The following is a 12655-nucleotide window of genomic DNA, read 5'->3' as shown; positions in this document are numbered from 1 at the left end:
TTGTATCAAATTTTTTTGCCAACCTGATGCTGACCTCTAACAGTTTAAGATCAGCAACTTATTGCTGACCTCATTTTTCGAGGGTTGAAGGGTATATATAAATATTAACCAATTTAGCAAATGTCTGAGCTAAATGAAGCTCTCATTATATCGTACTTTTAAAAAAAATGCCCTACTTATCGAGATTATACTATATATATCAAGATTTTATCATGAAATATTTTGTTTTCGACTGAACATACAGACAATGTTTACTTTTGAATTCCATATTTCTTTGATATAGATACAGATGATTCTCCTTTGTCAAGTTCTTTTAGCATTATGTATTTTTCTGTTATAGTTTTACTTTTCAGATTTTTTTTAGCAACCTTTGGCATTTTTAATAAATAAAATTTATTCAACGATTAAGTGAACTGAAGATATCACTTAAGATGTTTAGTTTGTTAAATTATATTATTATATTTGTAAAATTAAATTATTATAAACTTGACGCTAAAGTATTTAATTTTTGAACGCATTAAGTTTTAAACTTTAATTGATATTTTTGAACTTTTAATATAAAAGTCATTAATAAATAGAATTTAATTGGAGCTTAACCTCATCGAAGATATAAGTGAAAATGTTTATTTATGTTAATTATATTTGATGCAAAGGTATTTTATTTTCGAGCGTTCAAAGTTTAGAATTTTATTGAAGTATTGTCAGTTTTGTTATTATATGCACTTGTATGCAATTTATAACAACGTCAGAGTTGAGCCAAGATTTTTGTCGAAGGGACCCCAAAAAACAGTACGAGTTTGCAAATGGCCCAACTTAACCAGGGTTTGACTAAAGCAGATGATTTTATAGTAAGTTGATAGAGTAACTTTTAGGGAAATTGATTCGACTTATCTAGAGTTAAAGAGATTCTACTGTATATACATATACATAAATGCACACAGATATATTTACATACATACATAAATATATATATATACACACACATATATATGTATATATATATATATATATATATATATATATATATATATATATATATATATATATATATATATATATATATATATATATAAATTGTTGCATTTGGGAGTAAAAATGCCAACAAATACATAACTTTTAGTTACTTTTGGCTTTCGTCCAACATTTCTGTGTTGTCAGAAAGTTAAAACCATTAATTTAATTACAAATTAATCTGACAAATAGCCTGACTCGCAACGGAGTGTTGCTACATTGACTGACAAATAGCCTGACTCGCAACGGAGTGTTGCTACATCGACTGAGGGTTTGGTTGGGGCAGGCAGTCTATCAAGTAATAAAAAAAAAATTCTGGTCTTGCATTTTAATTTTTACTTTTTGTCAAGAAAACACGGAAAAACTTTCTGACAACCAGTTAGGGGTCATATATATATATAATATATATATATATATATATATATATATATATATATATATATATATATATATATATATATATATATATATATATATATATATATATATATATATATACATGGATTTAATTAAGTTGAAACATCTGGTATAGTATGTATATATTTACATACATACATACATACATACATACATACATACATACATACATACATACATACATACATACATAAATATATATATATATATATATATATATATATATATATATATATATATATATATATATATATATATATATATATATATATATATATATATATATATATATATAAAATCCCTTTGCTTTGATATTTTTGAATAACGAGGGTATACATAACCCCTAGAAATATTGTAATTTATTATAAGAGGATAAGTTTACATACTATACCAGATGTTTCAACTTAATTAAATTTTATAAAAGATGTTAACTTTTAAAAATATAAACATGGATATATTTCATAAATATGCAAAAGGTATGACTTATTAATAAAAAAGAATTATTTGAAAAAAAAATTTTTTTAAACTGATATGAATATCATTGTGGACAAAAAACCCAGCCCAGGTTTATTATTTTTATATGCTTGCATAAAAATTTATAACATTATTATTATGCATATTTAGTATTATTAAAAATTATCATTAATTGTGCTATTTATAATGCAAAAAGTTAATTCTGAAATGTTTTTATTTGATTGGGCTAACAGAAAACCATCTTTATATCCATGATTGGTTGTAAGCACTGGCAAATTTTGTTTAACTTCAACAACTAATATAGTTAGAATAAGTTAAATTTGTTTCCAAGTAAAGTTATCACAAGAGATTTAGAATATATAAAAAATCCCTTTGCTTTGATATTTTGATCCTATATGCTATTAGAAAAAGAGGTATAAAACCATGACACTATGAAGCGAAAAGCTCAAAAAGTGGCCATAAGTGGAATTTTTTTAGTACACCATTTTCATTAATTTTTTTTTACAACTTATTAGAAAAAATATCAAATGATAAGAAAAATATATATTTTGGTTCTCTTATGTCTACTATCCTAGCCAGAGAAGCATTTTTTCCTATCTAGTAGAAGGTAAAAAAAGTTCGCTAAAATTCACGAACTTTTTATACTTTTCTAATTTTTATTTTTTTAACTCATAAAGCTTTATTTAGGCATTTTTTTTTATCTTATTCAAAAGTAAAAAGCTTAAAATATTGAATATAGCTTTTGCCAAATGAGTAATTAAAATATTAGGTGAAAATATAAATTTTCCGATAAATATTGTTTTTGAAAAGAAAAAGTTCTCAAAAGTTCAGCAGAGTTCCACCCTGAAATGACTTTTTTATCCTAGGGGATGTTATCATGGATAACTAAAAAAAATAAGTTGCCCCAATTGCTCGAAATAAATTTATGGGCATAAGTATAAAAAATAAAAATCTGTGTAAAATATTTTTCGCGCCACAATGAGGGGGTTGTAAACTGTACTGGGTTCTTCATGTTCCCAAGCTTCCCAATAACCATAATATTTCACATCCTCATTTGACAATAGTATTAAAATAAAAAATTTGGGAGTTCACATCATGCCTGGAAAAGTGTTTCATCCGTATTTCTTGAATCTTAAACTCAAATGTTGTTAACATGATGTGATTATTTTTTTTTTAAACATCTTCGCTTCCAACAAGGCTGCAAGCAGCCACTAATTAAAGTTGGAAGTTACTGTAAGAGAAAAGATAAAGATTGTAGAGCGAGATAACGATTGACGGACAACTTAAAAGATTGCAAATTATATGAATCAAAAAAGCAAGATAAAGGAAGCGAATTCCAAAGAACTGATGTTCGAGGAAAAAAACTAGATGAATAAGCGTTTTTGGAGCACTTAGGGACAGTCATAGAAAAAGGATGACACTTAGTTGAATGACGAGTACACGAGAATGAATTTTAGTAGATGACACAGGAGACGCTAGCTCTTTAGAGCAGTGCCCATTATAGTATTTGTAGAAAAGAGAAAGAGAAATAACATTACGACGATGTGATAGTGGTTGGAGGTTGGCTGCAAGAGCAGGTCCAACTATGTTTACAATGCATTTTTGCACCTTGTCTAAAAGAGAAAGGGCATCATTAGAAGATCCGCCCCAGATATGGCAACAGTATTCCATACAAGGCCGGATTTAAGATTTATAGAGATAGAGAATAGAATCCAGAGTAAGAAAGTGGCGAGCTCGATAAAGAGATGCAACCTTAGCAGATGCTAATTTTGCAACTGATTTGATATATGGTTTCCAAGAAAGATTGGAAGTAAGAGTTAATCCTAGAAGATGAGGAGTAGGTGACTCATCATGTACATCACCGTTCATAAATATAGGAAGATCTAAATTATTGCGATAATGATTGGCTGAAAAAAATTGAGTTTTATCTGAATTAAAGTTCATCAGCCACTGTGAGCCCCATGCTGTAGCAGAGGTGAGATCCTTTTCAAGCTCAAATGCCCCCTCCAAGCAATCAGAGGGTGTTGGTTTCTTATCACGACAAGAATAAATGGTAGTATCATCAGCAAACAATGCCACCTTAGATGTCAGGTTATCTGGAAGATTGTTAATATAAATTAAAAAGAGTATAGGGCCAAGGATAGAACCTTGAGGAACCCCTGAAGTTACAGAATAAGAAGAAGAGTGTTGTCCATCGAGGACAACTTTTATGCTACGATTGAAAAGGAAGGATTCAATGATCTTAAAGATGTTGCCGGATACACCATAAGAAGAAAGCTTATGGAGAAGACGAGCATGCCAAACTTTATCAAACGCTTTTGAAATGTCAAGAGCGATGGCCTTAACCTCTCCACCTTCATTTTGAAGATAGGGATAACAGATGCGGCTTTTCAGCAGGCTGGAAAACAAGACTCTGAAAAGCACTTGTTGAATAGTTTTGAGAGTATAGACGACAGCTCCGGAGAACACTTCTGCAAGACAATAACAGGTATGTTGTCCGGGCCACAAGCTGTAGAAGAGTCTAGGCAGGATATCACTTTAGATACAGATGTTGGAGTGCTATGAATGTCAAGCAATGGATCAACCTGTTTGTTGGCAATATCAGGTAGAACGCAACTAGTGGAATTAAGAGATGAAATTGATAAAAAGTTTTTAGCAAACATTTCAGCTTTGTCTTTAGGTGACAAAGTCTGAACCATACAAGAGAGGTGGAATTATAGGTTTGCCCTTATTATTGATATTATTAAAGATTCTCCAGAAGTCAAGAGAGCCTAATTTTTGAGATGAGAGACGAGATTTCATGACCTGAGAATAGCGGGTTTTGGCATTAGACAAAACCTTTTTACAATTGTTTCTTGCAGTAATAAACAGACGTCTGTTTTCTGGAGAATTGTTTTGCTGATAAATATGGAAGTAACGGTTTCGATTGACAATCGCAGCAGCACAGTGTGAGGAAAACCATGGAGGAGAGTGAGGCTTGACCTGGAATCGTCGAGAGGGAATAAAAGATTCCATGCCAGCCTGAATCCACAAAGTTATGTAAGAAGCACATTTGGCGACAGGAAGTTGAAAGATTTCTACCCAAGGGCCATCACGAAGAAAGTCACAAAAAGAATCCCAGTCAGCTTTACTGTAGTTGAAAGAGGAAAGGTAATAGGGGGATTCAGGTGATGAAGAAGAATAAGATATTAGTTTTAGAGAGATCAAACTGTGATCAGAAGAACCTAAGGGTGAATGCGGAGAAACTGAGCACTGACTAGGATCAGAAACAAGACATAAGTCGAGTAGAGAAGGTAAATTATTAGGGTTGTCAGGAAAGCGAGTTGGAAAGTTGACTATTTGAGTTAGGGATTGAGAAAGGCAAAAGTTGTGGGCTTTAATGCCTGCAGAGTCACTGACACTAGAGCCAAGCCATTCTGAGTGGTGAGCATTAAAGTCACCGACAACAACTATATTTGCTGATGGATAAAGCAAGAGGGCTTGGTCAATATGATCAGAAATAACATCAAAAAGAGTGCAGTCTTGAGATGAAGGAGAGCGATATAGAACAAAGAGAAAGGCAATGGAGTGAAGTGGTGCTAAACGAAAGCACATGAAAGAATAGTCTGTGGATTCAAACCTAGTTTCACGACAAACAGGTGAATTCTTACGAATGTAAATGCCCAGGCCAAGCATGTGAGTATTGGAGTCTTTACGAATCAGAGGAAGATAACCATTAATTAGAACTCAAATTAGTCTCACAAAGAGCAAGTAGGTCTGGTGAACTTTGCAAGAGATAAGACTCAACAGAAGAAAAGTTACTTCGAAGACCACGAATATTAGTGAATGATAGGTTTAGAGAACTTGGTGATGATGATGGTTTTTTGTGTTTTTTAGTTTTTGGTACTTTATTCATTTTTAAATTAGATTGAAGAACTTGTTCCAAACTGCAATTGTTCCGTTGAAACTGGAAATAGGGGCTATCACTGTATGGTCAAACGCAATGCCTTCAAGCCCCCACTTTTGCAGGCCTCTTCACCTGCAATACCAAAAAGAAACATAGAGTCAACAAGAACTGAAAAATTAGATGTTAGGAAGCAAATAGAAAGTCTTCAAGATTTTGAACTTGAAATCCTCTTCTCTAACCAGAAAGCAAAAATAAAAATAAAAATTGAGATGACCATGTTGGACGGCAAGGCAGTGAATGCTGTAACTGATACAAACTCAACTCAATCTCACAATGTTTGTTCTGCCAAGCCTAGTGAAATGAACAAGCTGGATATAATTAGAGAAAAAGGTTGCAATAAGCAAGCTATAGCTTTAGGATTATCCACACTGCACTGTTGGATACGAATTTTTTGAAATCATTCTACACTTGGGATATAAAATGGATATTAAAATATACCAGTCCCGATTTCTAGAAGATAAACTATCTGTAAAATCTCAAAAAAAAGAAATCAAACGAAAGTTTAGAGAGGTGTTAAGCTTAGTGGTTAATACTCCTAAGCAGGAATTTGGAATTACCAATACAGGAAACACTGCAAAGGAGGGCATTTTTAGCAGCAGAACCTTTCTCTGAAATAACAGGAGTTAGTTTGGACATCATTTTAAGACTAAGAAACATATTGAATGCTGTTTGCAGTGGATTCCACCTGAACTTGGATGCTTTTAAAGCATACTGTTATAAAACTTCAGAGCTGATAGTGGAAACCTATCCTTGGTACATTATGCCACATAAACTTCATAAAGTTCTGGAACATGGATTTTTAATTGCTGAGCATTTGGATCTTCCCATTTGAGTGTATTCGGAGGAGGCTAAGGAAGAACAAAATAAGGCCATACGAAATCCAAGACTCAATCACACATACAAAATATCTAGAATTAATGTGATACAGAACCAATTCCATTATTTACTAATAAGAAGCGACCCTGACATCTCTTCGATTGCTTTCAGGAACCCCAAGACATTTTCTGGTCCTAACCTTGATCCTGATGTATAGGACCTCCTCAGAGGAGACGAATAGTTATTTTTTTTCTTAATAAATGTAATCTTTTCAAATTTAAACTTTTTCATGTAAAAATTTACTTATCAGTATATTTAATCAGGGATTACATATTAATGCTTAATAAATAAGGTAAATATTTTTTTCACTTAAAAAATATTTTTAGAATAACTTCAAGAGTCTAAAAATTAAAAAAAATTACATTAAATTAACTTTGAACTTGGACATTTTTGATAAACTTTGAACTTGGACATCTTAAAGATGTACTATTAAAAACTATAGACTATTATTTTTGATCTTAAATGATTATTATTTGGTCTTTTTCAGACACATATAGAAAAGCTTGTAGTGCAATGATGTGCAATTTACACTTGATATAACAATGGTGAATGTACACTCGATATAACATTGGTGAATGTACACTTGATATAATAATGTAAATATAAACTTGATATAACAATGATAAATGTACACTTGATATAACATTGGTGAATGTACACTTGATATAACAATGGTGAATGTACACTCAATATAATACCCCCAGATATAATATATATCTGGGGGTTGGAGTTTTAAAGTATTTTTCATGTGATAAGAATTTAACAATCTTAACAAAAGTTGTAATGAAAAACCAATAATTTAAAAATAAGAGTGCAATATTACAATTTTAATTATGAAACATAACTAATATAAACATTTAAGTAAATATAAAGGTTTATAAACAACAGCAGAATAACATTTTAACAACTAAAGATTAAACATAAAAGTCAATCAATTTCGCCTTATTTTTAATGTTTTTAGTATGTTTACTAAAATCTATAATAAACTGATCCTATGTGTTACATTTTTGCCTATTTTGTTGTAATGTACTTTTGGCTATTTAGTTTGATTACAAGAAATTAATACCTTAGTTTTGGGTTGGTTAATTCATTATTTGCTGTATATGTTTTATGATACCATAGTTTTGCACAGTAAAACTTATGAAAATAAAATTTTCTTCCAAGTAAAGTATAGTTGTTATGAATTTTGTAAAATATAGGATAAAGCATCAAATTTTACTTAATATATTATATTTCCTTTGTATTATAATCGTATTTGACATAAAACTTATAGGATATATGACTATTTTCCACTTAGAATACCATATCCCCCTTCCATAAAAATTTCATTCGATATAAAATTTGTAAAATATAGGATATAATATTAATGTTTTACTTTAAATAACATTTGATGCATTAATTCGATCTCACTTTTACCATCTATAAACATTGTTTATGTCCGAAAAATATTTTGGACGACCTAGGTGCACTTCTAAATGCTAGTTTAAAAAGTTTAGATTGCGTCTGCATTTTCAATGTTCTTATGGGGGATATGATATTTTAGGTGGATACGATATTCTATTACACATTATAAACTTTTTTTTAAATTTAATTACAAATAAAATTTAGAAATATTATATATACTGTTCCAATTCTGTATTATATTTATATGTATATATAAAACATACTACATTCCAATTCTGTATGTTTCAATGCATGTTGCATAAATTAAATTAAAAAATAGCATTAAGTAAAAAATGACACATGAAACATAAGAAAAATCCATAACCATTTTATTCAGTCAAATCCAGTTAATCTGGTACAATCCAGTCAACCTAATGACAACCATGCCCCATATTATCAAGAGGAAGTGTATATTCTAACCTGTTAATTCTATAAGATTCGAGTATAACTATGCTCTATATATATATATTTTTTGAAATTTTGTAGAAATTTTGATAAAATAATATTTTAACAAGTTCAAAGTTTTAAAAAATATTTTAAATATGTATATATAAAGTATAGTTTAGAAATAGTAGGTACCTAGAATATGAAAGTGTTACGACAAAGGTACAAATATTTTTTTTTGAAGAGAAGTTTCATGAGAAAATTATGTTTCTTTTTCTACTTAAAATAATCTTATTTTTTTATATACACTGTAACACTGTGTTGCCTTAAAAACGTGTATCTTAAAATAACACTGTGTTGCCTTAGAAACGTGTATCTTAAAGTAGCACTGTGTTGCCTTAGGTCAAACATGTATCTTAAAGTAATTGCAACCTTTTACTTTTAAAAATTAATTACATTTAGTCTTCCAGAAAGTTCCTTAGCTTCTTTACCCTCTCCTCTGTACCATAACCTTGGATTTTGAATCAATAGCTCAACTACATTTAAGCAATGCTTTGGGTTTAACCTTAAAAATAACCAAAATATTTAATAAATATGTAGAAAATTTAATTTCAAAAAAGTTATTCCTGATTAAAACCAAAATTTACAGTTATAAAAACCAAGAGTATCAACTATATTTATACACTAATATTTTTAAACATCTTTATTCATATACTTTCTTTATATATTCTTATACTGTCTATATACTTGTGTGTGTGTAGAAGAATATATATATATATATATATATATATATATATATTCTTCTAAATAAATCATTTAGAAAAAAAAAGTATATTTACTAACTCTTTGACATCTGATGTCACATCAAGTATCCATTTAAAGCAGTCATCTAAAGTTCCATTTTGAGCCTGATGTGTCAATAGAGATATTAAGTATGATTTAGCTTTAAAAGAGGAGCCTGCTGTTCCTGTTGGATGCTTGAATATAAGCTGCCGCTGCATTAATGGAATAAGACAAACTATCTCTGGATCAAGCATATGAAAATATGTCACAAGTATTCCAATAAATTTATGATCCACCACATTTACTAACTCAACTAAAAAATAGAAAAATTTAAACAAAAAATATTTGAAAACTGAAACATCGCAAACAACCTTTTAAGTTTTGAACATACTTAGCATATCTTACTTAGAATATCAATGCATAATCTTCTAGCTTGAACGTTAATTGCACCAGCACATAAGACTTGCATGAACCTCTCAAACATTGATTCAAAAGAACTTGAAATTAATTTTCCAGCTTAAATAATTATAAAAAATCAACTTCAAATTGAAAATTTTTAATATATATATAATATACTTTTAAATGGTTTAAATAATTGTTTTAACCTGAAACCCACTGATCTCTAGATACTTCTGTGATGTCTTCAATTTGCCTTATTTCATTTATAACAAATTGCAAACAATGCAATGTTGCTTTATTCCCTGATCTAATAAAATCTCCTAAAGTTTTTGTAATTTTTGGAGAAGTTTTCTGCTCTTCTATTATCCCGAATCTCTTACATAAACTATTAAGTACAATATCCATTGATTTACTTTTGTGAGCTGAACACAAGACTAAAGTTTTTAAAAACTCCAAAAAAGAATCAGTTTGCTGAAAGTGAAGTATGAGAAGTTTGAGGAGTGGGGCTGACTGATTAGATATACAGAAGCAATCTAGAAATTTTTTATTTGCAATTAATTCTTTCAGTGAAAAAAAAATCTTTTCTGGTATTCTTCCGTCTTTCTTTTGGATATTGCTAAACGCCAACTGTTTTTTTAAACTGTAAAAGTTCATTTTGCTTGAGTGTCCTACAAAAAACTGTTCTAGACATTCTTTTACTGATTGCTCATTGAATTCACAAATTCTACAAAAAACAAAAAAAACAAAAAAAAAACATAAAATAAAAATAAAAAAAATATATAGAAAAAAATTAAAAAGTGGACTAAAAAGTAAAAAATAAACTATTTTACATGAACCAAATTTTTTGTGTATGTACACAACCTGAAATAATATTTAAGTCAATGACTGAAAATTTAGGGCGCCAATAGGAACAAGTTGTACTTAGTTGCTCAACATTTTCAGTCATCAACTTTAATGATATTTCAGGTTGAGTATGTACACAAATATACTTTTTAGTTCATTTTTAAAATGTTGTTTTTAAAAAGTTTTTTTATATATTACTTATTTTTTAATTTTAAGTCCATTTTTAAAATATTGTTTTTAAAAAGTTTTTTATATATTCTTTATTTTATATATTTTAGTCCATTTCTGAAACGTTGTTTTTGAAAAGTTTTTTTATATATACTTTTATTTTACTATTCTTCAGCAATTTATTTACGTTAAACTAAAATTTCTGTTTGGCGTTGTTTGTTTTAGTTACTTTTTTTAATGATTTCTTTTATTATTACCGGTGATCTCGTGTTTGTTTTGTGCAGACGCAAAAATAAAATAAAAAAATAAATAAACCGAGAAGAAAGCAAGTAAATAAAATGTTGCAATAAGATAAAAGTATTTTCATAAACTTGCAAAGCAAAAACCTTTCAACATCTTTTTTCACTTCTGTTTCCATTAATAAATTACATGAATTAAGGTTGTTGTCAATTTCATCAACAGCCATTGCACCAAATTTATTTTTATATACATCATCCAATAATTCATAGAAAATTTTTCCACCAATAGCACCTAATTCCCAGTTTAGTTCAACCCATTGACAATACATCTTCATTTGCCCTAACATTAAAATATGACATAAAAAAATATTAGAAAAAAATTGTGAACTTTTATAGTTTTCTTAAAGCAATAAAATAACTAAAAACATTTAACTCTGTATTTGATTAAAATATATATATATATATATATATATATATATATATATATATATATATATATATATATATATATATATATATATATATATATATATATATGTAATGAAATTACCATTTTGGTTGACAATTTTTTGAACACTTTTTGCATCACCCATACAATAAACATCTAGTCTATTTAAAATCATGTTTACACTTTCCAACGGAAAACCAAAAATGTTTGTTAATGCAAGCACTTCGTTTAAATTCTTTAAATCCAATGATAAAATTTTTTTATTTGTTTAATGTTGTTCTTGTAGAAATAATAATAATAATAATAATAATAATAATAATAATAACAATAACAACAACAAAACTCTTTACCAGTTTTTGCTAAATGTGGGTGTCGAGATTTAAGTAAAACATCGCATAAAAAAGTGCTGAAAATATTTTGTGAAAACTTGACATCATTTGCACAAATTAAATCCATGACAAATTTATAACTGCCTAATTGATGGTCTGATATTCTTGTCATTAAAAAAAATGCAGCTTGTACAGCTTCTACTAAAACAGTCATTGCATTGTTACAATAAGGACTATTAGCACTCCATGTAACTATAACATGCTCATTAGTTTGCTAAAGTAAAATAATTAAGAAGTTATCATTCAAGTAAAAAACAATTAAATATAAAAAATATTTATCAATGATATATATATATATATATATATATATATATATATATATATATATATATATATATATATATATATATATATATATACATTAGGGTGGGTCATTATGATGTAAATGTTAAGTTGGGGCTGTGAAACATTACTAAAATGTTGCATTACAGTCTACTTATGAAAAAAACTCCTTTTGAAATAAAATTGAAGTGTGTCTTGGATCCACAACTTTGGGAATTAAAATTACTGTATAATCGTATAATGTAAATACACGTGGTTTAATGCTATATTCCATTACTCGACATCTTGTTACATTAAATTTAAAAATGCAAGTAGTTGTTAAAGGAGAAATAGTCAGAGTGTAGTAGGCAACACATAACAGCAATTTGTTACAGTTATTTGCTATTTGTTATGGCTCAAGAAGTCAGATTTAGAGTCAATTTTCGGTAATTCTGCTCGAGATTTACGACACTGCAAAATCATTCCATGTCGTGATTTGTGCCCGAAAACTTTCATAGTTGTTGCTGAGATGTCTTTAATAGTACGTTCAACTGCCTGAGAATGGCATGGAATA

General features: G+C 28.8%; 1 protein-coding gene across 1 annotated transcript in view; it reads right to left on the bottom strand.

Moving 5' to 3' along the window:
* The window catches only part of LOC100199621 (integrator complex subunit 1), a 108616-nt gene that overhangs the window by 31496 nt on the left and 64465 nt on the right, over positions 1-12655 (bottom strand). The window contains exons 24-30 of the mRNA XM_065809752.1: positions 11782-12034; positions 11534-11680; positions 11131-11323; positions 9940-10457; positions 9740-9850; positions 9395-9647; positions 9008-9116 (exon numbers count right to left, since the gene is read on the bottom strand). Coding sequence (XP_065665824.1) covers positions 9008-9116; positions 9395-9647; positions 9740-9850; positions 9940-10457; positions 11131-11323; positions 11534-11680; positions 11782-12034 — 1584 coding nt within the window. The remainder of the gene's footprint in view (positions 1-9007; positions 9117-9394; positions 9648-9739; positions 9851-9939; positions 10458-11130; positions 11324-11533; positions 11681-11781; positions 12035-12655) is intronic.

This window comes from Hydra vulgaris, chromosome 11 (genome assembly GCF_038396675.1).
Source record: "Hydra vulgaris chromosome 11, alternate assembly HydraT2T_AEP".
Taxonomy (NCBI): Eukaryota; Metazoa; Cnidaria; class Hydrozoa; order Anthoathecata; family Hydridae; genus Hydra; species Hydra vulgaris.
This window is presented reverse-complemented; position numbering and strand designations above follow the sequence as displayed.